This window comes from Epinephelus fuscoguttatus, linkage group LG5, assembly GCF_011397635.1.
Source record: "Epinephelus fuscoguttatus linkage group LG5, E.fuscoguttatus.final_Chr_v1".
Lineage (NCBI taxonomy): Eukaryota > Metazoa > Chordata > Actinopteri > Perciformes > Serranidae > Epinephelus > Epinephelus fuscoguttatus.
In genome coordinates this window covers 10,562,774-10,590,355 of record NC_064756.1, presented here as the reverse complement: position 1 = coordinate 10,590,355, position 27,582 = coordinate 10,562,774, and the positions used below count along the sequence as shown (strand labels likewise).

Sequence of the window (27,582 nt, the reverse complement as noted above, 5' to 3'; positions counted from 1 at the left end):
TGTATTTTCAGGATGCCCCAGTAGCTCATAGAGCAGAGCGTATAGCTGAGAACTTACTGCATCAGATCGCATTCAAGTCCATCTCAGGTCCCTGTGCTGCATGTCCTCCCCTCTCACATCTCTTTCATTATCAATAAAGTGTAAAACAAATTCCTAAAATGTCTTAAAAACAAATTTATTTTAGACTTGAATTAAGGTTTGAATGTGCCTTCTACATTGTGTTTAACTACTCACTACTTTGGATCAAAACAGAAATCTGATGTGACTACAAAGACTTTTTTTCTGCAAAAATGTCAGTTTGAAAATGTATGTTGAAATATTTTATTTTATTAACATTAGATTAACATTTCCACAACACTTGCGGTGATATCACACAAGTAAAGTATCCATGATCAGCATGACGTAGCTAAAGTAAGACAGACTGTAGAGAAGCAGAGGAAGTCATATCACAAACAGTAACCAGCTCAATCAGTGCCAGATCTTTGATGTTAGACACGTTTTTACAGTTGACAGAGTTCAGGAACAAGTAACTTTTCACATCAGCTGGTAGAAAACAGTTGTATCTCACACATGGGTCCACATGTATTTGGGTAAGTTCATCCTGATTGGTGTTTATACAAATCTCAGTGGGCAAATGTGTGCTCAGGACTGGAGGAGTATTACCCAAAGAGTCCAGTAGAGGGCTCTGCCTGTGCTAATAGAACTAGGGTTACAATATCATAACCTTAGTTACAGATCTTCCTCTTTGATGTGCTGCAACTCAGTTTCTCTCTTTTCTGCCAGTGAGTAGTCAGGGTCAGGTCGGCACAGATGATGGAAACGCTGAAAATAGAGAGAAATATTTAACAAAACTTTACAGTGACCTGAAAAACATTTGTAAAACAAGACCTGTGCAAAACACATGGTTTTGAGGTGGTTGCATATGTGTTAACTGCATTGTTGCAGAGGCGAATCAGCAGTAATCAATATCAGCAACACTGGTTGTTGGCTGTTGGCAGCTGCATCCCTCAAAGGGTCAAACTAAGGAGAATGTAGTTTGTGCTCTGGAAATCAACTTTTTGATAATAAATCTAAACATTTCACACTTTTAAACACCCTTTTCATTTGGTAAGGTCTGGATTACTGCATGATTTTAGATAATGTCAAAATTGCCCTATAGGACCCTGTAAAATCAATTTAAATTAGAAACTTAATTCCTTTTCATGATATTTCACCATGTCATTTCTTTAATTATCACAGTCAGTTACACAGTTGTCCCACCTGACTGAGGCTACCAGTCCCAGTTCCCAGTTTATACAGCGCACATCCCGGCACAAGCAGGATGGAGGAGAGGGCCAGTACCCAGCCCAACACGTATGCCCAGGTTGGGTACACGTACCAGCGATTAAAGGTCAGAGGCTGGTACTCAACTAAAGAGCATATAAAAGAGCCCTGAGAGAAACAATACAAAGAGATTAAGAAATTTTCTTTTCAGTGTAGAAATGTAACTTAGCATAAAAACCAATGAAAAGACCAAGGAAGTTGGGTGATTCATTATGCTTAAGCAACATTGAAAGCCAACTCACCAGTGAGACCAGCGGTGTGAGGTAAAGCCAGCAGATTTTAAAGAATGGGTTGGCGTGTTCACCTGTCATGACCTTAATGATGCCATACAGCCGCTCCACCCCTTTATAAGAGAAGATTTAGGATGATCAGTACATAATGGACAGATCAGACTAGATGTTTGCAAATGATTTGATATACTCACATTTCTAAATGTAAAGATCAGTTTACTCATTGCTGAAAATACTAATCAGCCGGTGAAAACATGTTTATACCTTCAGTTTAGATCTTTCTTTCTTTTTTAATCTTTGTGAGTTTCATTATAATATTGCTGGATTGCCCCTTTAAAAACAGCACACCTACCAAATATCCATCCCAGTGCCAGAGTTTCAAACACACAGAGAAAGAGGATGCAGGCTCCGTTACAAGCGTAGTGGTCCCATAACTGAAACACATACATCCCTCCCTGGAGACAGCAAAGACATTTGTTTGATGAGGGTTTATTTATTTTACTTAATATGTCAACCTCAGATATATGGAAGCCCATTCCTGACACCCTATTTTCATAAATATATATATATATATATATATACTAGTCCGTCCATACCCATTGGTAGCTTTGTCACCTTCTACCTATGCCAATCCTCAATGCCTATGTGCAGTTTCACATAGATTGACCACGTCAGTGAGTAAAAAAAACATGGGACAGACAGAATGACTGACTGACAGAATGACACACTGACAGTTTCCGTGATTATGTACAGCATACCATACCATGACTTAGTCATACCAAAAATTAGAAGAAAAACAACAACATTTGGCCACAGGGGGAGCCACAGCGATTGGTCGCATTTTAGCCATTTTTAAGCATTTTTCTGTTGTTATAGCGCCACCCAGTTGCCAATTAGAGTTAAATTTCTCCAGTCACCTTGAGGCGTCCTGTTCTACATATCTACCAAGTTTAGTAAAAATCGATATGGCGGTTAGGCCTAGATAAGAAATTAGCTCTCTAGCGCCCCCATTTTGTTTGATGGGGTCAACAATGGAGGGGTCCCCTCAGATTATGTGTGGTCATATGCCTACAAAGTTGCGTGGTGATGGGTGAAACCCTTGAGATGTTCTACACCTTTATGTGATGAGCCATGCCCTCCACAATATTCATTGCCTTATAGAAGCTCAGTTTTAGTAAGTTTTCCAACTTTTGCCAAGAGGGAACTTTAGATATTGGTCCCTAGATTATGTTCACAGAGTTTCATGCAGATCGCTCAAACTTCCTAGGAAGAGATCGATTTTAAGTGTTTTTAAAAAAATTCAAAATGGCGGAAAATCTATATAACCAGAAGTTATGGGTTCTCATTTGTGCCAGACTTCTTGGTGTATGACGGCAATAAATTGTAACTGACATGGATTCTTCAGTGTCTTATTGTGCCTGACTAACTCCTGGTAACCAGAAAATCCTAATAGTTCTGTGAACATTTTACAATTACAATGTTCAAAGCATCTTGTTATAATGATAAGACAAAGTCATGACACAGAGATTGTTATATTTTGGAGGCAATACACAGACATGATAGATTAATAAATAATAAATGCACATATAACACAACATACTGACCTCAGTGATCATGACAAGCTGAGAGAAGAAGCACATGAGGCAGAAGAGGAGGAGGAAACGTTCCCGTCGGCCTGCCCTGTGCATCACCGTGGGAAACATATCCATGAAAGATGTCACCACAACCTCCATGGTAACAAACTGCACAGAGAAAGGACAAGACACAGTATGTACATTTCTAAATGTGAACATGTTCTTCCACAAAGAAATCATCCAAGTGTATCTTACATGTGTGTCCAGACCCAGGAGAATGATCATGACAAAGAAACAGATGGACCAAAGCTGGGGAAGGGGCATCATGGCTACAGCCTGAGGGTATGCAATGAACGCCAAACCTGGACCTGGAACACAACAATGCAAGACTCATCACCATCTACCACCGCTTGTGCACAAGTGTAAACAAGTGTTGGAGCTTTGAGTGTTTAAAGCCAACAGTATATGAGTGTGATCAGTGTAGGATAACGTGACCAGGTTAAAAAGAGGATAGCTAGATGCAATATGTCGTGTCTGTATGAAGCATAAAGTAACGTCAGCTCTGCAGTGTCCACCACTAACTTCACCCCATTTGTCTCACTACAAAGACACCACAACAATAAAACTCAGAGGACAGCCAAATCATTCAACCAAACCAAATCAATACATGTACACCGAAAAAGTTAAAAAGTCTGCTAAATTTTATACATTTCTGCTAACATTATCTAGGCCCAGTTGTTACGTTACAAGTCCATGAATGGAGGGGAAAAAAAGACGCTGTGGCATGCTACTTTGTTGGCCAGAGGTCGTATGTGATGGATGAGCCGGGCTTTGAAGAGTCGGTTCAGGTGAGGTCTATAAAGTACTGTGTTTATGCTGTGTGTTGTCATGGACTAGGTAGGCTTCTTGGGAGTGAGGGAGGTGTGCATCTCATACTACTGTATAATGAGGTTTTGTAGGAGTGGAGCCAAATGTTGGCTCAGCCCAAACCTAGAAGGGTCCCGGGACGTGCTCCCCCAGGGAAATTTTTCCCATTCACTGCAGCAATAGGCAGTATTTTTCAAGTCAGTTTAGATAAGAGAATGCCTGAAAATCTGTACATCATTTGGGAAAAACATGGTAGTTGCCAAATTGCCGAATTGTCTTCATTATTCTGTAACACAACAAATGCTGAGGATGACTAATATCACTTCTGCCATCTAAAAAAAAGGAAATCTGTCTGATGTTTCAATTTTTGAGTGACATAGGCAGGGTAGGAATTTGCCTTAAACAGTTTTACTAACCTTATAACCTGTTTTTATTGTGCTATGTTGGAGCAGAGTTCTCAAACTGAAAGTTTAGCTGACAACCCTGTAGCATTTGACTCACTGCCACAATAGTCTAGATGGAAATAGGGGTCCACACGCACCCCCCTGATTTTTTTGTGGCACCTGATTTTTCTTAATCCTTTAAGTGTCTATTTTCAGATTTTGCCAGGTACCAAGCTGAAATAATGTCCCAAAGGCTTCATTTTTAACGCTTTATTGCACCTATCCCCAACCGGAAAAAGAAAAACAAGATACAGAAAATGGTGTAACTTTTGAAGTAAACAACATACAGAGACAAAAAAACACACTTTTACATACAACTCTGACCCAAGGAATTGAATGGAATGGTTATTTTTGGCATTTGACAACATCTTGACTCTATTTCTGGACAAAAACAATGAAAAAAATCTTCTTTTGAGGCACTTTAGCTGTGTTACAGTTTGTCCTTTTTCCCATGGTTAGTAAGTATAGGCCTATTCAATCAGCCTGAAAATAGAGAAAATGTTAGCACTAGCCAGCTAACAATGTACCATCACTAGCGAGTCAAGAAAATCCATGCAGACTCCATTTCTGTATGATAAAACTGTATAGGAAAAACAAATTTCATTCATAACTATATTTTCCTTTTTTTCATGCACCTAGGGTGAAAAAAATTTCACCACCTGTTCTTTTTTTAATCATTTAAGTGTCTACTTTAAGATTATACTAGCTAGCAGACTGAAATAATGTCCCATGGGGTTTATTTTTAACAGTTTATTACACCTATACAACAACACAGAGAGACAAATGAACACATTTTTCCATGCAATTCTGACACAAGGACTTCAGTGGAATGGTTATTTTGACATTTGACAACTTTATTTCTGGACAAAAACAGCAAAAAATGTACATTTGACAACTATATTTTCCTATTTTCATGTGCATAGAGTGATTGTTTTTCACTGCCTGTTTTTCCTTAACTATTTAAGTGGCTATTTTAAAATTATACACAGCAGACTAAAATATAGGCAAATGTCCCCTGGGGGTCATTTTTAACAGATACATATACTATCCTGAACCTGAAGAAATTGAAAATAGCTTTGCTTGTGAAGTAAACATGTTTCTATTCAATTCAGACTCAAAGAATTCAATAAAATGGGTAGGCCTAGCCTACTAATAACATTTCAAACCATACTGACTATTTCTGGGAGGGAGGGGGACAATCAAAAATACAGAAAAGCCAAATCCTGTGGGAGACTCAACATCAGCTGCCAACTTTGGCGTCAGTTGGAGCAGTGGGCCTGCACCTTGTGACTGTAAGATGGTTGTCTCCCACTGCTCGCTCTTTTGGAACAATTTCAAGAATAAGAAGATAAAAAGTAAGCATTTGACCCTTTTATTAAGATATTTAGTCATGGACGAGCCTACATGTAATTTTCCTATACAGTTTTATCATACAGAAATGGAGTCTGCATGGATTTTCTTGACTAGCTAGTGATGGTACATTGTTAGCTGGCTAGTGCTAACGTTTTCTCTATTTTCAGGCTGATTGAATAGGCCTATACTTACTAACCATGGGAAAAAGGACGGTAGCACTTTATAATACAGCCCGTGTTTTACGACGTAACTCCTCGTGTCTTACGGCGTAACTTCCCGTGTCTGACGGCGTAACTCCCCGTGTCTTATGGCATAACTTCCCGTGTCTTACCATATACTTATTGGGACTTTCATGGTAACTCTCTGACATCTACATGGCATTTTAGAGGAACCTGTTGTGTAGTTTCGCTTGTCTTACAGTAGACCTGCCGGGGTCTTACAGTGGAACTGCTACTGTCTTATGCTGTCACTCCCAGTGTCTTATAATGGAACTTCATGCGTCTTACCTTGCACTTACTGGGACTTCCCGGGTGACTCTCTGACATCTACCATGACATTTTGGGGGAGCCTATATGGTTTAGTTTCACTTATGACTTACAGTGTAACTCGCTATGTCTTACAGTAAAACGTCTTACAGTCCAACTCCTGATGTCTTACCATGTAGGCCTACTTATTAAAACTTATAACTATAAAATCAGATATGATTTACAGTTTTAAAATACACGAAAATCATACTGCAATATGTAACCTGTTTAATCACACAATGACAACTTCAGAGTTATAAAATATCTTTATTCTTTACCACACAGACACCTGGTACTTACACTCTAAGCACCCGAGACTGTTTATTTACCAGTATGCACTTTGCCTGGTACCAGGTACCTGCATGGTAAGGAAGGGCGAACAGTGTGCACTTTACAATACAGCCCGGTCCCTGATAAGTACAGTGTAGGTCTCTGGTAATTACAGGGAAAGTCCCTGGTAGGTACAGCAGAAGTCTCGGGTGCTTAGAGTGTAAGTACCAGGTACCTGTATGGTAAGGAAGGGTGAACAGTGTGCACTTTACAATACAACCCGGTCCCTGGTACTTACAGGGGAAGTCTTGGGCACTTAGCATGTAAGTACCAGGTGTCTGCGTGGTAAAGAATAAAGATATTTTATAACTCTGAAGTTGTCATTGTGTGATTAAACAGGTTACATATTGCAGTATGATTTTCGTGTATTTTAAAACTGTAAATCATATCTGATTTTATAGTTATAAGTTTTAATAAGTAGGCCTACATGGTAAGACAAAAGGAGTTGGAATGTAAGACGTTTTACTGTAAGACATAGCGAGTTACACTGTAAGTCATAAGTGAAACTAAACCATATAGGCTCCCCCAAAATGTCATGGTAGATGTCAGAGAGTCACCCGGGAAGTCCCAGTAAGTGCAAGGTAAGACGCATGAAGTTCCATTATAAGACACTGGGAGTGACAGCATAAGACAGTAGCAGTTCCACTGTAAGACCCCGGCAGGTCTTAGAGGAGTTACGCCGTAAGACACGGGAAGTTACGCCGTAAGACACGGGGAGTTACGTCGTAAAACACGGGCTGTATTATAAAGTGCTACCAAAAGGACAAACTGTAACACAGCTAACGTGCCTCAAAAGAAGATTCAATCCCTATCATGTATTTTACATGTCCCAACTCTTTGTGAGTATGGTCATTTAACCACACTTAGCGCATGCAAGGCAATAGTCTGGGCTGCTTTAACTGCAAATCAAGGATCCCAAACCTGCCATGTAAATGTGGTCTTCAATGTTCTGCATTAGATATGGGATACATATAAAAAACATATACTCAGTTATATCAGATTTCTTTAGGGAATAGTGTAGATCCTGGGTTTCATGAGAAAACATTTAGGGCTGGAGCCTCTCCTCCTTCCCCCACTCCGCCCCTGAGGTCATGTGGTTATAAAATGTCAGATATCATCATCTGAGCTTAAGGGCTCATTATTAAAATTAAGTAACAAGGTGTCAGAATGAGATGATGCTCTGTAACATATAGACACAGGAAGACAAGGCTGCATCTTTCTGAATATCTCTGGTGATTTCATTACCTGACTCGGCCACATCTGCAATGGGAACACCCTGCTGGTGAGCCATGAATCCCAGCACAGAGAAGACTGCAAACCCAGCTACCACGCTGGTACCACTGTTCAGTAAACACAGCCACAGACAGTCTCTGCAAAACACACACGAAAAATATGTATTCCATAAATTCATGGCATACGGTTGATCGTGTTTTTTTGATGTGTTTCTGATTAGCGCTTGCCCTCTGGTACATCTATCAGATAAGTTGATGTCAGAGCATCAAGCTCAGTCACTCACTGATAAATACTTACTTATAGCAGTTGTTGTTGTAGGTGTTGTAGCTGCCCAGCACAACTAAGGTGCCCACACCCACACTGTAAGAGAAGAAGATCTGAGAACCAGCCTCCATCCAAACCTGTTCCAACACAGCAACAGTGAGTAAGTTTGTCATCCTGAACATTAAACTGTTGTAGTATATCATGAAGCTCCAACCTGAGGGTCTGCAAGGCGTGAGGGTTCAGGCAGAAGATAAAACACTACTCCTTGTAGAGCTCCAGGAAGAGTGAGGCCACGAATCAAAAGAATTACCAACATCACATAGGGAAAGGTAGCAGTGAAATACACCACCTGGGACAGAAGACAGCAGTGTAAGACATTAAGAAATACACGATTTATAGTTTTACTATAGTATGAAGGCTAATGTAAATACCTTTCCTGTAGACCGGACCCCTTTCCAGACGCAAAAGTAGCAGGTGATCCACATTGCGATTAGGCACAACAGCACCTCCCATCTGATGCTGCCTATCTCCTCAATCCTCCCTGTGATAGCCAGCACTCGTCGTCTAGGAGATAAAAAGATAGACTTGTTAGGACCTTAAATGTCCTAGAGGCTTAGTTTGTTCATCTATGAAGACATACTCCCAGAACTCAGCAGCAGAGGTGGTGTTTGTCTGGTTGGTCCATTCAGAGGTTTTATTTTGTGTTGACAAGTCTATGCAGTCATCTGAAAGGACAGTGAGATAAAAAAAAAATATATAACAATAACCACAAAACAGGATAATGTATAATGTATTATGTGTCTCCAGGGACTTCACAGAGACCTCACATTATACCAAACAACCTGCAACATTTGGTTGCCTGTGTTTTACCTGTGTTCCAGTAGTTGTTGCAGCTGGCCCAGGGCAGCTGTGAGCTGAAGGAGAACACCAGGTAGAGCAAAGCCCAGGACAGAATGATGATGTAGGTCATACAGCTGTAGAAAAGGATCAGCTGTCCACCATAGCCAATACCTGCAGGGCCACATTTGGTGGTTATAGACAATCATTATGAAAACCTGACCTTCTCTATTTATCCATTACCCAAACTGCTTCACAGTCAGGGCCATGGAAACCTGACTGACCAAAAGTTGCCACTAAGAGCTCATTTATGCTCTCTGTTAGATACGGAGATGGACAGTGCCTTCTGTTGTACTCTGCAGTCATTTTGTCATATTTGTGCACATTTTCTGAAAGCTTACAGAGATTGTGGGGGCAGTTTAGTGTAGCTCAAGAGAGATTTGACCACAGGAGATGGCAGACATTTAAATAATGGCAGAATGAAATAAATTGGTAATATATAGTCTTATATAATAATATATCGTGAAAATAGTGGGAGGAATTCTCCATCCCCATGTTGGGATGTATATAATGGCCATCTAAATGTACAATATTAAACTGAGGCACTCTAGGATTTTGCACAACTCGCTTTGGAGCAACAAAACACTTAATACAACTTTTTTCACATATCCAGAAGTCCTCCTCATGTGTGCAATACCAGTGGAGTTTCCCTTTAAAATAAACATTTAGCAGCACAACACAACTTAAGACCCCCCCCCCGCTCTTGTTTAAATATTAATAAAAAAAAATTGGTATTAGGCCCACAGAGGCCATGCAGTTGTTAGCTTGTTAATGTTTGCCCTGTACAGACATCCATGACGAAGCTCTGATATGAGGGGTTTTCAGAGATATTTTTTAGTATACTCTTTCTCTGTGAAATAAAAGGGTTTCACTCTGATGTCCTTGTGTGTGAGTCCTTTTGCTCCCCTTGTCATTTGTCAGTTTGTCGTCACTCCCTGTGCCAAAAAGTCTGCCTGTTTCCAGGGTCTGTTTCCCAGTCTTTCATTGTTTCTACATCTGGTTTGATGGATCTTTGATGCATGTCTGTTTTTTGGACTGCTTGCTGTAAGTTTTTGTTTTTTTTAAATAAATCAGCCAAATCATCCTGCTGCCTTATCTATTAATTCTGCATTTAAGTACAAACATGCTACTCTCAAATTGTGACACAAGGTTCTCTCCTCAGTGGCGTTGTCACAACAGTACCAACCCCTCTCAGTCCACAAAAGAAGCCAATAATATAACTACCAGCTACGTCTGGAGCTAATAAATCACTGAGAGTGTTTTCAGCATACCTTCTGCCAGTGGGCATAGCTTCCTCCACATGGTGATGGCGCCCTGCTGGGTGTACTGGCCTATAGTGGTCTCCAGCAGGAACAGGGGTACGCCACAGGTCACCACAAATACCAGATATGGCACCAGGAATGCTCCTGAATTTACAAAGTATACAACAATGTATACATCTATCACAGATTAAGAATAACAGGGAGTTAGCATCATATTTGCTTACCCCCTCCATTTTTGTAGCAGAGGTAAGGAAACCTCCACACGTTGCCCAGTCCGACAATATTTCCCGCCACAGCCAGGAGAAACTCCACCTTACTGGCCCAGTGTCCTCTCTCCTCCACCTTCGCTTGCTTGTGTTTTCTTGCACATTTTTTATTCATCATGCCCAAAAGCTCAGTCTGAACCTGATTGTCCTCTTCATTTACATGCTTTGTGTCCAGGACCTTCTATGCTTTTTTATTCACTACTTACTGTGTTGTGTAATAAGCAACTGCCTGACAGTTAATGAGTTCTCAGTTGAAATGAATAATCTCCAGGATGAGCGTGAATTGCAATCTCTGAACTGATTAGAAAAGTCCACATTTCAATGTCTTTTTTGATCAATATGCTGGGTGGACATTTTGAGCATATCTGAATATTTGGAGGGATGTGTTCCCACAATATGTGTTATAATTATTGCCTTGAAATGATTTAAAGGATGTTGAAATAAATATTTTGTAGCAGGCCTACATCAATCTTAACTGAATACGTAGCCAAATTATAAGAGAGATGACAAGACTGTTAAGCATCTGTTTTGGAGTGGAAAACCTGCGACTGAAGAGAAGTACAACCAGTTGTTTATCTACATAACATGGGTGTTTTTGTTAGGGAGCCATAGCTGTGTTTCCAGCCAAGACTGTGCCACTAAAAGCAGGTATTTTAAGCCAAAACGTGATCTGTTCCTAACCATAACCAAGTGGCTTTTGTGCCTAAACCTAACCACACAAGTTTCAACATATCCACAACATAATGACTTACAAATGTAAGCTAGCTAAGTTTGCGGAAACATACAATGCTAACATTTATTCTGGTGATTGGGTTGTATTTGTTGAATTCATATTTTTTGTACTGTGTCTATTCTTACTTGCTGCTCCATTTTATGAACCGCGGAGGTGAGAGCTCATAACCCCGATGGAGGTGTGTTAGAGCAGTGGTTCCAAACTGGTGGGTCACGGGTCCATTCTGAATGGATTTGCAAACATGTCAAGTTTGTAAGAAACACAATTTATTCTTAAGCACAGCGGATTTCAGGCACAGAGTTTTTATTGTGAAGTGCTGTGTCCTACTGTGGACTCAGTGAATAATGGACAGCTACTTAACAGAAATAGCAAACTAGCTTGGCGACATGGTCAAACCCAAGTATGACACTGAATATATTAAACTGTGTGGACCTTGAACTAATGGCTAAGGAGAAATCTGGACCCCGTGGCTGGACCAGTTGGGAACCACTGTTAGAGTACTTTATTACTTTGATTCACTCATGCATTAAAAGGCTCCCATCAATAAAATCATTTATGTTCTGATTATGGGCTTCTGTTTATCGCTGTTGCAAATAGTTAGGCCTTTATGTCCTGTAAACTGTGCCGTAAAAAAATAAACTTAATCTTTGTAATGATCCACATTTACTTTATGATTGTTCATCTCCATTTACGGCAGTTTCCAACATTGCTTTATACATTTTTTTCCATGAGGTCCACCTGAATTGTATCATTACCTGGCTGAAAAAGTGCTGTCCAAAATTCTTCACACCATGGCTGCAATATATTCTGTGTGATATTATATGTGCGGAAATCTCAGTTGCAAATAATTTATTGACAGTATTAGTAAAATGATTCAATCTTTATTTAGTGCACCTTGATTAGAAATTACAGTAGTAAGCACATACTCCACAATTAAGAAAGACACATTGCTTTGCATTAAGTGCACTCACTGCAAACTACTTCTTTACTATATACTTTTTTTCAGTTTTATCTGTTTACGCCCTCCAAAAAAGAACATTTTACAAACCTAAAATCCAGTGATCAACACATAGATTTGTTTGACCTGCAAAACATTTGTAACCACATCGGCCTAAAGCAGAGAAAACCAGAGCAGACCCAGCAACAAGTAAAAGACGTCTGTGAGCCTAATCCGTCCAGCTCCACTGGTCTCTGTGCTCCTGTCTCTTAGCTGCCTCTGCTGGCCGGACATTAGATGGCAGCGCTTCATGTTTCCTGCTGTGTCCCACACCAGCAGCTCAGCCTGAGCAGAGCAGCAGCTGGACGTGTACCTCACCCACAGTGGCTGAGATGAGCCCGAAACCCATTCAGATACATTCAGAGGAGGGTCTCCTTTCTCTAATCTGGCGTTGTGTTGGTGATGATGGTGGTGATGGCCTCCACTGGTTGTCTTGTCCCTGTGGGCCTCTCCCAGGCTGTCCTCTGTGGGCATGGGGCTGTGGAATAAAGTCATAATGCCCTCACCCTTCTGCAGCTGGAGGGCAGCGAGGCCAGAGCCCCTGTCTGACACGACCAAAGATACACTCCAGGTAGATTCATTGCAAATGGAAGGACAGGTAGACTGTACTCGTGCAGCGGAGCAGGATGGTGGGGACGTGTCTGGATCCTACAAGACAAAGAGGAAGTGATGCCAGTTGTACAAAGAAAATTCAATAAACAAAGTGTCCAGTAAGATGAATTATTGGGACTAGTTCTCAGTGAATGCTCACCGGAGGGACCACAGTCAAGTAAGCCACTGCATAATTTGAGTCTGGAGAGTCAAGAGCGCGCACAGTGAGCGTGAGGGTGACAGTAGTTCCTGCCTGAGCTGTGGCTGGAGTGTAGAGGTCCACCTGACCATGGAAAGACCCTTGTTCTGCAACATGGAACCTGAGGAACAGAAAATGAATCTTAAATAACAAAAAATATTCCCATAGTTAAAATTCTATGCTTCATTATAACACTTCTCAAAAGATAAGAAATATTCTTTTCAAATATAACATTCATATGAAACACAAGTCTTTCTGTTCACCTAGAGGCTGAGCAAGATTTTCTTTTGTGCAATACCTGTGAGGTCCTCTCTTATGAAGATATCCACAATCGTCATCGGCAGTCAGACTGAAGAGTCGGGCCGGGCCATGGTTCAGGATGTCAAAGTCCACCATTGTACTGTGACCAGGTACCAGGCGGGGAACAGACAACACCTGAAGAGACAGAGAGATGCAAACTAATTGAGATTATCACAACAAAAGCAAGAGAATTTGAGGTACATCATTGTGAAATTGTATGAATTTTCCATTGTTACTGATGAAGCAGCAGCAGTAATTGATTATTTTGTCCACGCGGGGGCAGCAGAACAAGCTGTAGACACAAACTAACACAGGGTTACTGTACAGGAAGTGCATTTATTAGTCTCCACTCTCTCCTGAGGGAAAATGTGACTCTTTAGCTGTTAAATGCTCCACGAACTGTTAGTCGATTAGGATTGATCACAGCTATGGTGTCTGTTACATCTACTGAACCAAATCAGTAAAGTTGTAGGTCATAAAATAAAAGCAATGACCTAAAAGGTGCAGCCTGAGTCTTGTTTAGCATTACCTGTATCTGAACATGAGTGGGCTGAACCATCTCTGTAGAGACCCTCTCCAGCTTGTTCCCTCTGCTGTCTCGGCCTGTTAGTCGAACACAAAAGGGGACTCTGGGAATAGAGTCCATCCATCCCACAAGCTCCTCTACAGAATAGGATGATGAAGACGTGGAGGAGGAGTTCAGCTTCACCTGCTGGAGGCTCTCCCCGTCAGCTCCCAGCAGCGTCACGTGACTGAAAGATGCCTCCTCCTCATCTGGAGCCAGGCCTGTCACAGCCAGCACCAGAAAGGCAGGGACACCTGGGAAATTAAATAAGAAACAAAGTTTGCTAAATGACAGGCACATTCCTGGTTGGAAGACTTACTGTACGCTGTCACTGTACAACACAAATCATATTCGAAAATCTTTCACCTGCTATTGGACTACCCTTCACTCTAGCCAGACCTGGGTGTGTCTCATTCGTTAAGGTGGCAAAGTAATACAGGAAATCTACACTGCTGTCACCTGTGGGTGCAGAACAACAGACAAACATTTGCCTCGTTTCTCAATTCAAGTGCGGTCATGTAATTATCTGTCAGTGGATTGGCTCTATGTCAAACATGTTTTTACTTGTTTTACCTATCACATTGAATGTGAGGTGTCCGTCACTCTTGGCTTGGAGTTTCCACTGGCCTGGCTGTAAAGGAGGAAGCAGGCTGATGCGGTACAGACCCTCGAAGTGCTCCAACTCTGCCAGAGGGCCCTCCTCGCTCAGCAGAGACTGGCCTTGGTCTAACAAGCAGAGGAAGATGAACACCTGGGCTTAATTATTTATTCAAATGCAAAGATGGGTAGTTGTATTGAAAGGCTGCACAAGGAAGTACAAACTGCAGTTCACATACTGTAAATCCCAAAATAAAAAATGACTGCCTGGACACAAGATAAGATAAGCCTTTATTGATCCCCAGAGGGGAAATTCAGCTGCCGTTAACGGTTTATAAACGTATAACTGACTGTTACCTGATGGGCTGGTGAGGATACACTCTGTCAGGATGCCAGTGACATGCAGTGTGACATTTTTTACTGAGCTGTCAACTCTGAAGGAATGGGAGGACATCATCTCTTTGTCACTTTCCACGTGGAGGAGGGTCACCTGAGGAGTAAAAAGGAGAAATGTGCTGGTTATCTGGAGAATAAATCACATGTTTCCACTTCACAGAAATGTTAAGCGTCTACCAATCCACGTCTACCAAGAAATCCATATTTCTGTAATAAATATGGATCACAAAATGCAACTTGTGAATAATTATTGCCAAGTACTTCAGCTTCCCTCAGCTTCACAGAACATTTTAGCATGTTTCAGTTCATTGTGTACAGCCTGCAACTGCTTTGCTTCTCTCAACCTCATTTTCAGCCACAACAGGAAGCTGTTATGGTAGTTGTATGAGCTCCTAGACAAATTTATATTCATATAAATATTTTGGCAGTGCAAAAAGACCTGTCACTGTAGTCCAAAAGCCAGGCCCTTAACATGCCCCCAGTGCCCTCCCCTCTTGTTTAAATCTATTTTAAATGGAACAATTGATAGTGGACTATGGGGCCCGCCCATCCCAATAATGATGTGGCTCAGTTGCTGGGACTCCCACAGTGGGTCCCAAGATGAATCTGAAGGGTTGCGAATAAGTAGGGAAAGAAAAAACCTCTTAACATCACAAGCCAGCAAAATTTGGAACCACTGAAGCCGTCTTTACTTTAGGAACTTATTTGTTTTGGTTCAGCTGCGTAGAAAATGATGATGATGTACCTTGTCAGCGGCTGTGTTATCCTCCACTATGGTAGAGACCCTGTGGATGTCAGAGTTGGTGGTGAATATTGTCAGTCCCCCTGACAGGGAGGACAAGGATGAGTAGAGAGCGAAACGGTCAGGGGACAAAGGTTCCCTACTTATGCTCCTCCTTCTCCTCCTCCTTCCTCGGCTCGCTGATGTGTAGTTGGGGTCCTCAGTGAGGAGAAATGTCACCTGTTGGAGAAACATCTCAAAACATGACCAGTGGCTTGTGCTAAAACATGACTTGTTTGACTGCAGTCCCCCTAAGACAGTATGTAAGACACAAGATGGGCGCCATGCTGAGATGCAAGTTACATGCTACTCCACTTCCTAATCACTATCTGCAAACATAGATAACTTCTTCCTAATTTGTAAATTAGCTGCACTGTAATGATGTGTTTGAATTGGGAATGTCATTATGCAAAGCTTGTTTTTTTGTTAATCGGAGTTGTTACATTCAAATGTGTTTTATTTAGATGAAGAGAATCAGAAAATGTCCCCACAGATCACAACCCCATGTGTGCAACACTGAAGATAATGTAGCTTTGATTAGAGAGGGATTCTCATTATAATTAAAACCTACCTTGCTTTGTTTCTCAAGTGCGAGGGCCTTGACCGCATCAAACAAGTGGGCATCTTTCGGAGAGGCGTCAGTGAATACGAAGATCTCTGACAATGGTGGACTGTGAGTGAGCGCCAGCTGAAAACACACAGCAAGATGGTTAATTAGCTGCCATGTGTCAGAGTGCATATGTGCTCACATGCTCACACACACAGCTGATCACTTAAATATAAAAAAAACAAAACAGCATCTTAATTTACCTGAATGGCAGAGAGACACATCTCTGGTTCGTCTCCTCCTCCCAACGCCATGAGGTTCTCCATGTATTGCATAAACTGGTTTGGGTCATTGCTCTCATACACTGGTCCAAACTCTGCAGGGTATAGGAGATAGAGATGTTAGACTTCAGATGTTAGAGTAGTACTCCATAGTGACTTAACCATAAGAAGGAGAGGGTGGACCGACGCCAATCAGCCTGTCAATCATTCACAATATTGTCAAGTGCATCTTGGTTGCTGTCAGGTGGATTTTAACGGCACCCACACTCTTTGAATTTCCTCTTTTAACGATGTCTTAATATCACAGGAGCTCTTGAATTGTAATTGTAACTACCCTAAACTCAAGCTGATTGTTACACACTCACTTGGGTCATGGAAGGGCACAAGCAGAAAGGTGCCAGGCTGCCCAGGGCTGCGGGCTCGACTCTGGATGATAGAGTAGGCCCGGAGACGAGCAGCAGTGATCTCCTCAAACATGCTGCCTGTGGTGTCAATGACAAACACCAGTGCAGGGACCTGCTTCACACTGAAGAGCCTGTTGAAGGAAGTTCAGAGGGAAATGAAGACATACTTTGTACACTCAACAGCTTGAAATCATTAAATAATATGTTGTTAAACTGAACAAAAACCTAACCAACATTTGTCACAAGCTACCTGAGGAAGGTTTTATGGCCCACGGTGTCTCTGAGGTCTCTCAGTACACTCAGGGTGGCCTCAGTAGCCAACCTGGCAGCTTCCAGGTGGAGATAATGGTGAGGGGAGAAGAGAGGTGAGGTGCTGTCCTTGTTGATGCCCCCTTTGGCCCCCACGTGGCGGCTACTGTCCAGAATACCTCCATGACTACATTTGCCTGAGGAAGAAATAATCAGTAGTGTAGTGGAAGTTTTGTAGAGTGATTTTCAAAAGTAAAAGCCATTTCAGTATTGCTTTTTCGGAAGAGTATTATTCCTATGCTTTTTTAGCAGGTCTGCAGCTGTTGGAGGCTGAGGTTTCACAGGCGTACCGTGAGGTTTTGGAGGGAAAGTACTGAAGTAGCCAGTGGTGAGCAGCTGGGTGTCTTGCTGTGTGTTTTTCAATCTTGGCAGGAGGTTGCCGCGACAGGTGGCACTGAAGCACTCCATACAGGTGGGAGTTTCTTCTGTGGACACAAAGGAAGAGGAGTTAGTCTGTTGTTGTTAGTGAGGCCCAGTAGAGCTCCAGATCATAGATAGATAGATAGATAGATAGATACATACATACATACATACATACATACATAGACAGACTAACAGACAGATCGATGTATGGGGTGAACTGATTATTTTGCTGGTCTGATAAGTTGTGTGGGAGAGTTTTATTTTGTGTTTTGTGTTTAGTGTTTAGTGACTTGTACCAGGATGAAATATTGAGGGTGAGAATGGAATCAATGAGTGAGATGTAAACCAAAGTTTAAATGTCCTTGCTGACATGAACAGTTCTGAGTTTCCTCAGCAGGTGGAGGCGCTGTTGTACTTCTTTGTGTACAGAGTCAGTGTGCTGTGGAGAGGACAGACAAGTGTCTATCTCTGTTCCAAGGTATTTAAAAGACGTTGAGAACGGTGATGAATCCCACGCAGGACACTAAAATAACACATGAATCTAAGGCTACAAGTTTGAACTTTTCAGACCCTGTCATGCTCCACTTGTTGCTTTCAGCGCTCTCCTCCCTCCTTAAGCTACATGCCTGCAGTATCAACAAGGTCTTCTGCAGACCTGTTTCACAGCGGTCATTACCATGAACAGCAGTCATAGTTTCTGCTGTTAAATGGCCAGCATATCTGTGTTGCCAGGTGTGGTTGCAGAACCAGTCAGATTGCTGCCTGTTTTAACTGCCTTTCCACCGACAAACCGCTGACCTTTGATATAGTCATCTTAGCTTTGAGTCAACCTGCCTTGCCTTTGTGTGTGCATTTGGGTCCACATAATCCTCCACCAGAAAATGAATGACAAATGCATTACTCTAACAATCATCAAGAAAGATAAAACACTGCTGCTGTCAAGGCCATCATTATGGGGTGCCGTTTGTAAAGTGGCTCACGCTGAAAATAACATCAACATTTTGCCACATTTAGCTTCAAACAATGTTTAAAAAAGTGTTGTGAATTTATTAACATTTAACACATTTATTAACACAACCTTTTACCACATTTACACCAATGTTTGTTAACTTAGAAATATATTAAATAGTTAAATCTAAATATTAAATGTGGCACCTAATGTTAAATGTTAAATCTAAATATTAAATCTAAATCTAAATTTAAATCTAAATCTGAATGTTAAATCTAAATGCTAAATATAAATCTAAATCTAAATGTTAAATCTAAATCTAAATCTAAATGTTAAATCTAAATGTTAAATGTTAAATCTAAATGTTCTGGGTGAAACTAAATATTTAGCTAATATGCAAATTCACACTGCCGGTCACTGGAAGTACCAAAATAAAAGCTCGAGATGGTCAGACTGTGTTTATAGAATCAAATAACGAATTAAAACCAACTTATCGGGGGAAATGAACACTTGAACATACATTAGTGTGATAATAACTACCTAAAATAACAAGAAACATGTTTGGAGAAATTTTAGCGTCCCTTCGGAGGGAATCACCTTGTTGTTTACAAATACTTTCGGGTAGAAAACCAGCGGAGTTTAGCTACATATATATATATGTATATATATATATATATACATATATATATATGAATATCTCACATTTTTCACGTCACTATATCACCATTTAGACTAATCTGGTGTTTGTAAAGTCTATAAACACAATGATTGAACAAACATTACTATCACGTTCTGATAATAATAACATGGTTATCGTAGATTAGTGGGGCTAACCGTTAGCTGTTAGTCCCGTTAGCGGTGTCTGTAATGACTCATTAACTCTAAACGGTCCGTGAAAAAAATATTTTTTTCCAGCGGATGTCTTAGTTACAACATGATTGAGCTAACTGGAGTAGTTTCATGTCGTATCCGACAACGGGAGGCATTTAACAGATGACGTCCTGATAGCTTTGCTGCTGCTGCAGCCACTGATGCTTTCTAGACATCGTAATTTCCCAAAACTGAATAAATACCACACATAGCAACACAAAACTGCTTTGCTAGCTCAAGTCAGTCATTACAGACACCGCTAACGGGGGTTACGGGGCTAACAGCTAACGGTTGTTAGCTTAGTTTAGGTTGTTAATCCCTCCAAAGGGACACTAACAACTCAAAGTACACGTCAAATAAAATTTCTCCAAACATGTTTCTTGTTATTTTAGGTAGTTATTATCACGCTAATGTATGTTCAAGTGTTCATTTCCCCCGATAAATTGGTTTTAATTCGTTATTTGATTCTATAAACACAGTCTGACCATCTCAAGCTTTTATTTTGGTATTTCCGGTGACCGGCAGTGTGAATTTGCAGATTAGCTAAATATTTAGTTTCACCCAGAACATTTAGATTTAACATTTAGATTTTGATTTAGCATTTAGCATTTAGATTTAGATTTAGATTTAGATTTTATATTTAGCATTTAGATTTAACATTTATATTTATATTTATATTTATATTTAGCATTTAGATGTAACATTTAGATTTAGATTTAGCATTTAGATTTAGAATTAATATTTAGATTTAACATTTAACATTTAGGTGCCACATTTAATATTTAGATTTAACTATTTAATATATTTCTAAGTTAACAAATATTGCTGTGAATGTGGTAAAAGGTGACGTTAATAAATTCACAACACTGTTTTAAACATTGTTTGAAGCTAAATGTGGCAAAATGTTGATGTTATTTTCAGCGTGAGACACTTTACAAATGACACCCCATACATCATCTATGTTGACTTTGATAATCATGACATACTGCAGTAGATAGAGATCCCTGGATTATACCACAGAGAAAAGAACATGTCAAGATGCTGAGAATAAAAACAATACTGTATACATACAGTATGACTCACACTGTGTTACTGTACAGCAATACAAGTTGGCATATCATGAACATATGTACAGCAACTTTTAAGAGACTCCCCAAATACTAGCTGCTAATCACATTTTTGTTTTTGTGCAGCCATATCCGCTCTTATAGTTTGACCATTATCACAATATATACCACAATACACAAATTATCATATCAAACATATATCACTTCAGCTAATGTTCAAAGCAGTGAACATACATCTTTCACTGTTATGAGGTATAAGCTGAAGTTTTCCACATCTGGAATACCACATCCGGGCTCCTGGGCTGCATTACATAAAACCAAACTCTTCATGAACATAAAACTGAACGCTAAGTGACTAATGTTGTTAAGACATCCTATATATTATACTGTATTTATTTAATTATTTATTCAAACCATTTTTACGAGAGACCAGTTCACAAAGTTATAACCCTTTTCTGTGCACTAGGAATAGACAAACAAAACTAAGTCTTAAGATCTCAGACTGTAGCTACAGTCAGATCTCTGTTCAATCAAAGTATAAATGTACAAAGGGAGTTTACGCAGTATGGCTTTATAAATGAACAAATACCAGTGACTGAGCCTACAAAAGGTCAAAGACGGCAAACCAGCCCTGGAATAAAGCGCACATTGATGAGTCAGGGCTTTATGATTTGTAACAAATAATAGTGCACTATAATATGCAGTATCTGACATGTGCAAACAATGTGCAGGTGCATTCACGTTCAACAGATCACCATAATCCAGAACCAGTAAAAACGTAGTACTGGCAGGACTTATTTCTGAAATAAAACCCTAACTTCAGCCTCAGCCTTTTAAGAGAATTATCAACCCACATGCCTGTAACAAGCGACAATCTCTGACTTCTTTCCCTGAACAGTAATAACATCAAGAGCATTCACAGGAGTCTTTCTAGCATTTGAGAAATGCATGTATAATCATGATCTAATTCTGCTGAAATTTGATTATCATCTCTCAGCCCTATGATCACTTTTTAATGTAATGAAGTGGGTGCTAGTGTAATTATAGATGTTTAAAAAATTACCATTAGCCACAGGGATGGCAGGCTCCTCTGGCTGCAGCAGGTGGAGGTAAATGACTGGCTGGCCCATCTCAACCCAGTTACTGTGGCTGTAGAAGTCCTGGCATAACAGAAGTTTGAAAGACACAGCATTACTTAATATTTGCCAGCACATTAAATTAATTGCCATGCCAACATTTGAGCCATTTCAACATACCTCTTATAAATGAACTAAACTAAACAAACAAACATCACGACTGACTCAACTCTTATGAGTGAATGCGTTTTAGTGTTCAACACTGTAATTGTTTGACATTTGCATTTATTTATTAATTTATTTTTTAAATGTGTTAAATAAAATAAAGAAAATAAACTTCTGCATTTAAAACTGCTATTGTATCTATTGTCATGGTCATATTTTGTTGCCCTGTTACCTGCAGGGAGTGAAATAGCTGGCCCAAGCTGTGACGAGCACTCTGGTACTCTTTGGCTTGTACTGAGAGCAGCATCTGAGCCCAGAACTGCCGTAACATCCTCATGGCACTTTCCACACGCTCTGAATCAAAGTGGTACACCGGGTCAGACCTGGTGGAGCTCAGGAAGTCCATGGCTGCATTGGACTTCACCACCTCTCCAACAGCTCTCCAGAAACCACGGCCCAGTCTGGTCTGGGAGGGATAGAGGTGGATTGGTTATCACTAGAATGATGTAGTTCAGTGCGCAAATATCACAATGTAATATAAACACAGAAAACAGCTCATTTTTTTAATCTCTCATTAACCCATCTGTGCAGTTGTAGAAATCCTTTATATCTGAATGTACAGTTAATATCTTGACATCAGCTCACCCGCTCCTCTGCATAGTTTGCTTGGTGTTTTTTGGTGGCCCTCAGAGTCTCCATGGTGACATTGAGAATAGCTTGCTCTGTGATGTACTGGTGTGTGTGTGAGTCCCAGGACAGCGTTAACACTCGAGACCAAAAGTTTGGGAGGAAGCCCGTGCATGGTAAAGCCAGGAGGAGAAGGTAAGCGAGGATAAGCCAGTGCCTCTGCTTTCCACTCCCTTCCCATATTCTTCCTCTGCCCTGTGACATCATGTCCCGGAGACGAGCTGAGCAGGTCACATCATACCTGCATGTGAAAACGAGTGTTGCCATCAGTTGCAATACAAAATACACTGTATAAGGTACAATTCCAGTGAGAAGTGATCCAGTCACTTCCTTCATTTTACCGCATTCCCCTTTTACCTCCTTGTAAAGTTGCTATGTTGACAAACAACTCACACATTGAGCAGACATGGACATGGACACCGATGAATGGAAGTCCAATGTTAAATGTCCTTTAAGTGTGCACTCAGTTAATTCCAGTCGCATTTGCTGAAAACAGCTGCCTGCTGCTGCTGAGCGGTAAGATAACAGAAACAGTTAAGTTGAAACCAAAACAATGAGCTAAAATATGCTGAAATGCTCCACAGAGCTGAGGGTTGTCACAGCTCAAGTTTCTTAGGTTATGTTTTTTATTTCATTTATTCATTCATGTTGTTTCCTGTTTTACTTTGAAACTCACATCTCCTCTGGTTTCAAATCACTTCACTTCCTGCCTCTGTGTGTTTTCCCTCCCTTTTGATGACTTCACCTGTGTGTGATTGTCTGTCCCGCCCTGATTAGCCTCACCTGTGTCTTGTTATCCTTCCCCTCACCAGAGTATTTAGTGTGTGTCTTGTTTTCTCTCGGTGCCAGTTTGTCTTTGTGTGTCTAGTGGTCCAGCATTTTGTTTCCCTGTGTCCTTCTCTTGTTTTTTTGGATTTAGCCTGTTGATTAACTCTGCCTCATCCCTGTTGGATTTGTTTGCCTCCGCTGATAGTCATTCTGTGTACTAAACCTACCTTTTGACCAGTAAAGACTGTGTTATTTTACCCTAACTGTCTCCACCATTGCGTTTGAGTCCACTCTCACCTGGTTCACCAGTTGTTAGATAAGTAACCACAGAGTCAGGTGATGATAATTAGTGGGTTCATCATCATAGACAGAACTTGTCCCATTACCCCATAATTATTTGTGCATATTGAAAAGTGCTGACGAGAGAAATGTTAATCTAATTTCACCTTAAAGGGACAGTTTGAGCTTTTCTGGATTGACACTTTAGAGGCCCTTCAACCTACAGACCTTAATGAGGATTTTGATACAACTGTTAAGCTGTAATCCAAGATGTTTCTCAATTTTCTTTTTCTTTTTAACAAATTTGGGATCTACGATTTATGATGATTCTCACCTGATACCCTTTCATAACCCTATGTTCTATTTGTGTTTCAAGATCAGTTTACTATGTGATGCAACTGTAATTTGATATTATGTTTTAAGGTGCTCTGTGATTGTAAATGTTTTTCTGTTTTCACTGTGTTCCATCCCTGTTTTATATTGTGGTACTGTATGACAAGACATATATTGATTCCATTTCTATGCCTTTCAGTTACGGATTAAGAGAGAGTGATTTTATTTTGTTATTGAAAATTGTAGAGGCAGATCATTTATCATTTTATACTAAAGGTGAAAAATAGGTCAGGTACACAAGGTTTAGGAAGCAGGTAGTCAAATATCAGATTTGGCAGCAAAAATGATCCATAAGAGGTGTTTTGATCATTTGAGTAGTTTGTGCGTAAGTCAAGCCTTGGGAGGTTAAATGAGGGAGAACGTTCTGGGTTAGGGTGACCTGACTGTTGGGACGGATGTGCCAAGTTTCGTAATAGAAACGGTTGTTTTTGCTAGACAGACAAAGAAGATAGAAAATATTGACACATGAAATTCAGCTCTAGGAATAAGTAGGAAACCAGGAGAACTTTGGATACCCAGAAAATACGACCCAAGCGTGTTCACACACACACACACACACACACACACACACACACATACTTCATACAACCCCACTTCTAAAAGTCTGAACTATCCCCTCAAGTTGTTTGTGAATGCTTAATTTAGTTATAAAGCTATAGTTGTTGCCTGTAAGACATGTTGAAAATGTTAATTCAAACATTAAAAGACATTTAGCTGAACTGAACAATCATTACTGAATGAACTCATTAATAAGTCCAGATTTTATATTGTGAAAAGCATTTTTCACTTCCTAAATGGATGAATATGAAATGGCCTAACCCCAGTTCTTGAGTCATGTTTTGTGCAAATTTGATCTGTTTGTGCTAATCATCCGTTTGTCCTTTACTGTCACCGTCCACTCCTCAACCCCCCCGACAAAAAACCCCACCTCTTCCTCAGCCTTGCCTGTACAAAGGCTCCTATTGTTCTTTGTCATCTTTATTCAAATACAATACTTTTTGTTCTCATAGTCTGTGCTTTCACAAGAGGGAGGCTGAAACAAAGCATGGGGCCTATAAACAACTGCTCCCTCTACTCTGCCAGCCTCCTTTGGCTGGCAAATAGGTTTTAACTGATTGGCGTGGTCTCTTAAATTGAGAGCACAAAGACTCCTCCTTTCACTCATCCTGCAGAAGTGACGCAGTATGAAAAACTCATACACTGATCATAACATTTTATTCTTTTTAACATATCTAATTAACATATATAACTTATGGTTCACTTAAAGTAACTTTTCATAATCTTGTGCTTTGTTTGCTTTTAACAAACTAAGGCATGTACAGTATATTGACTAGAACTTAGTGTCATACCAAACTTCCTCCCAGCACAGTGCACTAATGTCAACTACTGTGAGAACATGCAAACTATATTTTCACCAAGTGCAAAATAAGTTCATGCTGTATTACCAGACAACTACAAACTTTTGTCTAAAGTTGTACTTTCTGCTCAAATAAAAAAAAAAAACATGTACTCACCTCAGTTCATCTCGGTAGACTTGTGTTCACACACCACAGTGTAAAACAGAGACGTTACAGTCCTGTGTGTGTGGATGAGTGACACACATATACCTTCATATGACAACGTAGACCCTCACCGCAACCTGTCAGCAGAGGAAACTGTGCATAGTCTCACAGCATTCCTGTCTACGCAACACAATTAATGAGTCTTCACATTTGTCTGTCCTTGGGCTCTTGTATCTGGCCAGCTCCTCAGTAAGACATCCAACATATAACATCCAAGATATGAATGGAACAAGCACTTTGTTTAACTCGGATAAGAGTCTGGTTGGTGCTGAGTGCGTTTCTTAGCGTGGGGGGCACACCATGAGGCAGAAGACATCTCGTCATGGCTCCCCTACAGCCTCGTGCCCCTCCTTACCCTCCATTATTGCACGGTGCATTGATTGACCACAATAGGGCCGCATATATTACCAGCCGGGGTGTTCAGCTTAGGCCTTCCCCAACCCCCCGGCCCTCCACCCATCACTCTCTCTTCTCTTCACAAAACCAAAAAAAAAAACCAAAAAAAAAAACACTGCTTTTCACAACTGCAAACACTACAACCTTTTCCTCTCTCCTTGGTTACCCACATGTCTAATAGCAATGCTAAGAAGGACATCAGTTGCTAGCCAACGCTAGGGACAGTGTTGAACTTCAGTTTGTTGGGCTGAATGTAAAAGAAGAAGAGGTGAATGATTGTGGTACTGTTGAGCTTTGGTCTTCAGCTGCACAATAACACTTAAAAAACAAACAAAAAGACAAGAAGAAAGTTTGATGCAGCAACTGCTGTTTCACTGTGACACCTTTGCAAACCACAGAAAGTCTGTCAGGTTTTTGTATTCATCGAATGAATGATTCAGAAAGTGAAAGTAAATCAGTGGGAGGCTTGACCACGCAGAATCACAGCACCACACAAGGATACATGAAAACAGTTAGATAGGGTGCAATGCATGTAACTCCATGAGTGTGGGTGGAAAAGAAAATCCAGTCCAGGAACTACAGTGTTTAACCTCCCAGTTCACTGGAAGCTCGCTGCAGATGAGGTTAGAGCATATTTCCTGTTCACCTGTGGTAACCTGTTGGTTTCCGTGTTGACAGTTTCTCAGACTAGTTTTCCTGCAGACAATAGGTGACCCAGTTTCACCACATCAACCATGTACAAATTATGTACAAGACACACTTACTTATTAATCAGATTTGCTTTTATTGTATAATAATAATAATAATAATGAGAAGAACTTGATTTTAAGAGCACTTTTCAAGCTGAAAGCACAAACTGCCTTCCAAGAAGAAGAAAATACAAAACAAAAGTGGTACTAATAAAACATAAGCATATACATATGTCCTACTGTTACAACCCAGCTCGCAGAGGAAAGGGAAGTAACACAAAAAAACCCCAGATGTTAAAGGTAAGGCAGTTTATTGCAACTCAAATGAAGGAAGTCTGGTTAACAAAAACTGAGAACAAACCAAGGAAGAGGGCCGGTGGGTGCTGTTTAACTCAAAAAAACAAATAACAAAAGGAGGACTCACTCAGAGTTTAATCTACAATCTAATCGAAAATAAAGGGAAAACAAACTCTGACTGTCTAATGCAGCTTTTAAAACAAACAACAACAAAACAGCACCCCTGCACCTAGTGTCTCTATACAGGCAATCATCTAAGTGTGGATAGAAATGTTTGGAATCAGTCAAAAGGTTAGCAATTTTAACAACCTGGCCACACTTCAAAAGTTCACAAAAATCTACAAAAGCTTATGACAAGCTACAAATGCTATCAGTGGGCTAACCAACACAACACAAAGTCATCAGGCAACGAGGCAAGCTGCCACCAACAGTCAGCAGCCGATTGACAGACTGGCAGGACACTTATAGATGACGGTCTTGATTGAATGGCTGGGATTGGTCCACTGCACCTGTGCCGCACCAAACAGGGACCCAGGTGAGCTGTGGACTGTGCAGTCAGAAGCAGCAGAGGCCGCACCAATCAGAACAGAGCAGGTGGAGCTTCTGAGTCTAGTGGAGGTGCAGGCAGCTCCGCACACAGAGGGAAAAATTAGTGTTGCATACACACACACACACACACACACACACACACAATGAAGGTGGAAAAAGTGGCAGCCGTAACACCGACAATCAGCCAAAACATTAAAACCACTGAC

The 27,582-nt window shown here is 40.6% G+C and overlaps 2 protein-coding genes across 5 annotated transcripts in view; both read right to left on the bottom strand.

Moving 5' to 3' along the window:
- LOC125889516 (sodium- and chloride-dependent GABA transporter 2-like) overlaps positions 1-10,774 on the bottom strand; it is a 44,303-nt gene extending 33,529 nt beyond the window's left edge. The window contains exons 1-14 of one of the 3 annotated variants that reach the window (XM_049577571.1): positions 10,525-10,772; positions 10,310-10,444; positions 9,012-9,152; positions 8,782-8,866; positions 8,573-8,705; positions 8,356-8,490; positions 8,175-8,278; positions 7,890-8,014; positions 3,383-3,495; positions 3,158-3,295; positions 1,906-2,008; positions 1,566-1,666; positions 1,261-1,431; positions 339-822 (exon numbers count right to left, since the gene is read on the bottom strand). In XM_049577571.1, the coding sequence (XP_049433528.1) occupies positions 730-822; positions 1,261-1,431; positions 1,566-1,666; positions 1,906-2,008; positions 3,158-3,295; positions 3,383-3,495; positions 7,890-8,014; positions 8,175-8,278; positions 8,356-8,490; positions 8,573-8,705; positions 8,782-8,866; positions 9,012-9,152; positions 10,310-10,444; positions 10,525-10,684 (1,737 nt within the window). In that variant the 5' untranslated portion in view covers positions 10,685-10,772 and the 3' untranslated portion in view covers positions 339-729. Of the gene's footprint in view, positions 1-338; positions 823-1,260; positions 1,432-1,565; positions 1,667-1,905; positions 2,009-3,157; positions 3,296-3,382; positions 3,496-7,889; positions 8,015-8,174; positions 8,279-8,355; positions 8,491-8,572; positions 8,706-8,781; positions 8,867-9,011; positions 9,153-10,309; positions 10,445-10,524 lie in introns of those variants that run through there. The other 2 variants (XM_049577572.1, XM_049577566.1) reach the window with 2 other exon arrangements.
- Positions 10,775-12,194: 1,420 nt separating this feature from the next.
- On the bottom strand, positions 12,195-25,616 carry vwa7 (von Willebrand factor A domain containing 7). 2 transcript variants are annotated; one of them, XM_049576459.1, is made up of 17 exons: positions 25,398-25,616; positions 22,402-22,684; positions 21,989-22,222; positions 21,579-21,675; positions 17,557-17,691; positions 17,208-17,403; positions 16,919-17,088; positions 16,536-16,648; positions 16,297-16,413; positions 15,690-15,905; positions 14,906-15,038; positions 14,525-14,677; positions 14,318-14,410; positions 13,916-14,205; positions 13,385-13,521; positions 13,048-13,207; positions 12,195-12,944 (listed from the first exon to the last, which is right to left on the bottom strand). In XM_049576459.1, exons 2-17 carry the CDS (start codon positions 22,648-22,650, stop codon positions 12,411-12,413), a joined length of 3,027 nt encoding a protein of 1,008 aa, XP_049432416.1. In that variant the 5' UTR covers positions 22,651-22,684; positions 25,398-25,616; the 3' UTR covers positions 12,195-12,410. The 2 variants fall into 2 exon arrangements, with proteins under 2 accessions (XP_049432416.1, XP_049432417.1); XM_049576460.1 differs by lacking the exons at positions 21,579-21,675; positions 21,989-22,222; positions 22,402-22,684; positions 25,398-25,616 and adding an exon at positions 19,119-19,146.
- Positions 25,617-27,582: the final 1,966 nt, after the last annotated feature.

Coding starts and splice junctions, on each gene's coding strand:
- vwa7 (XM_049576459.1), bottom strand. CDS start 22,650: ATGATGTCACAGGGCAGAGGAAGAATATGGGAAGGGAGTGGAAAGCAG. Junction 16,649..16,918: donor TGTGCCCTTCCATGACCCAA/GTGAGTGTGTAA, acceptor TATACCCTGCAG/AGTTTGGACCAGTGTATGAG. Junction 14,206..14,317: donor GAAGGGTAGTCCAATAGCAG/GTGAAAGATTTT, acceptor TTAATTTCCCAG/GTGTCCCTGCCTTTCTGGTG.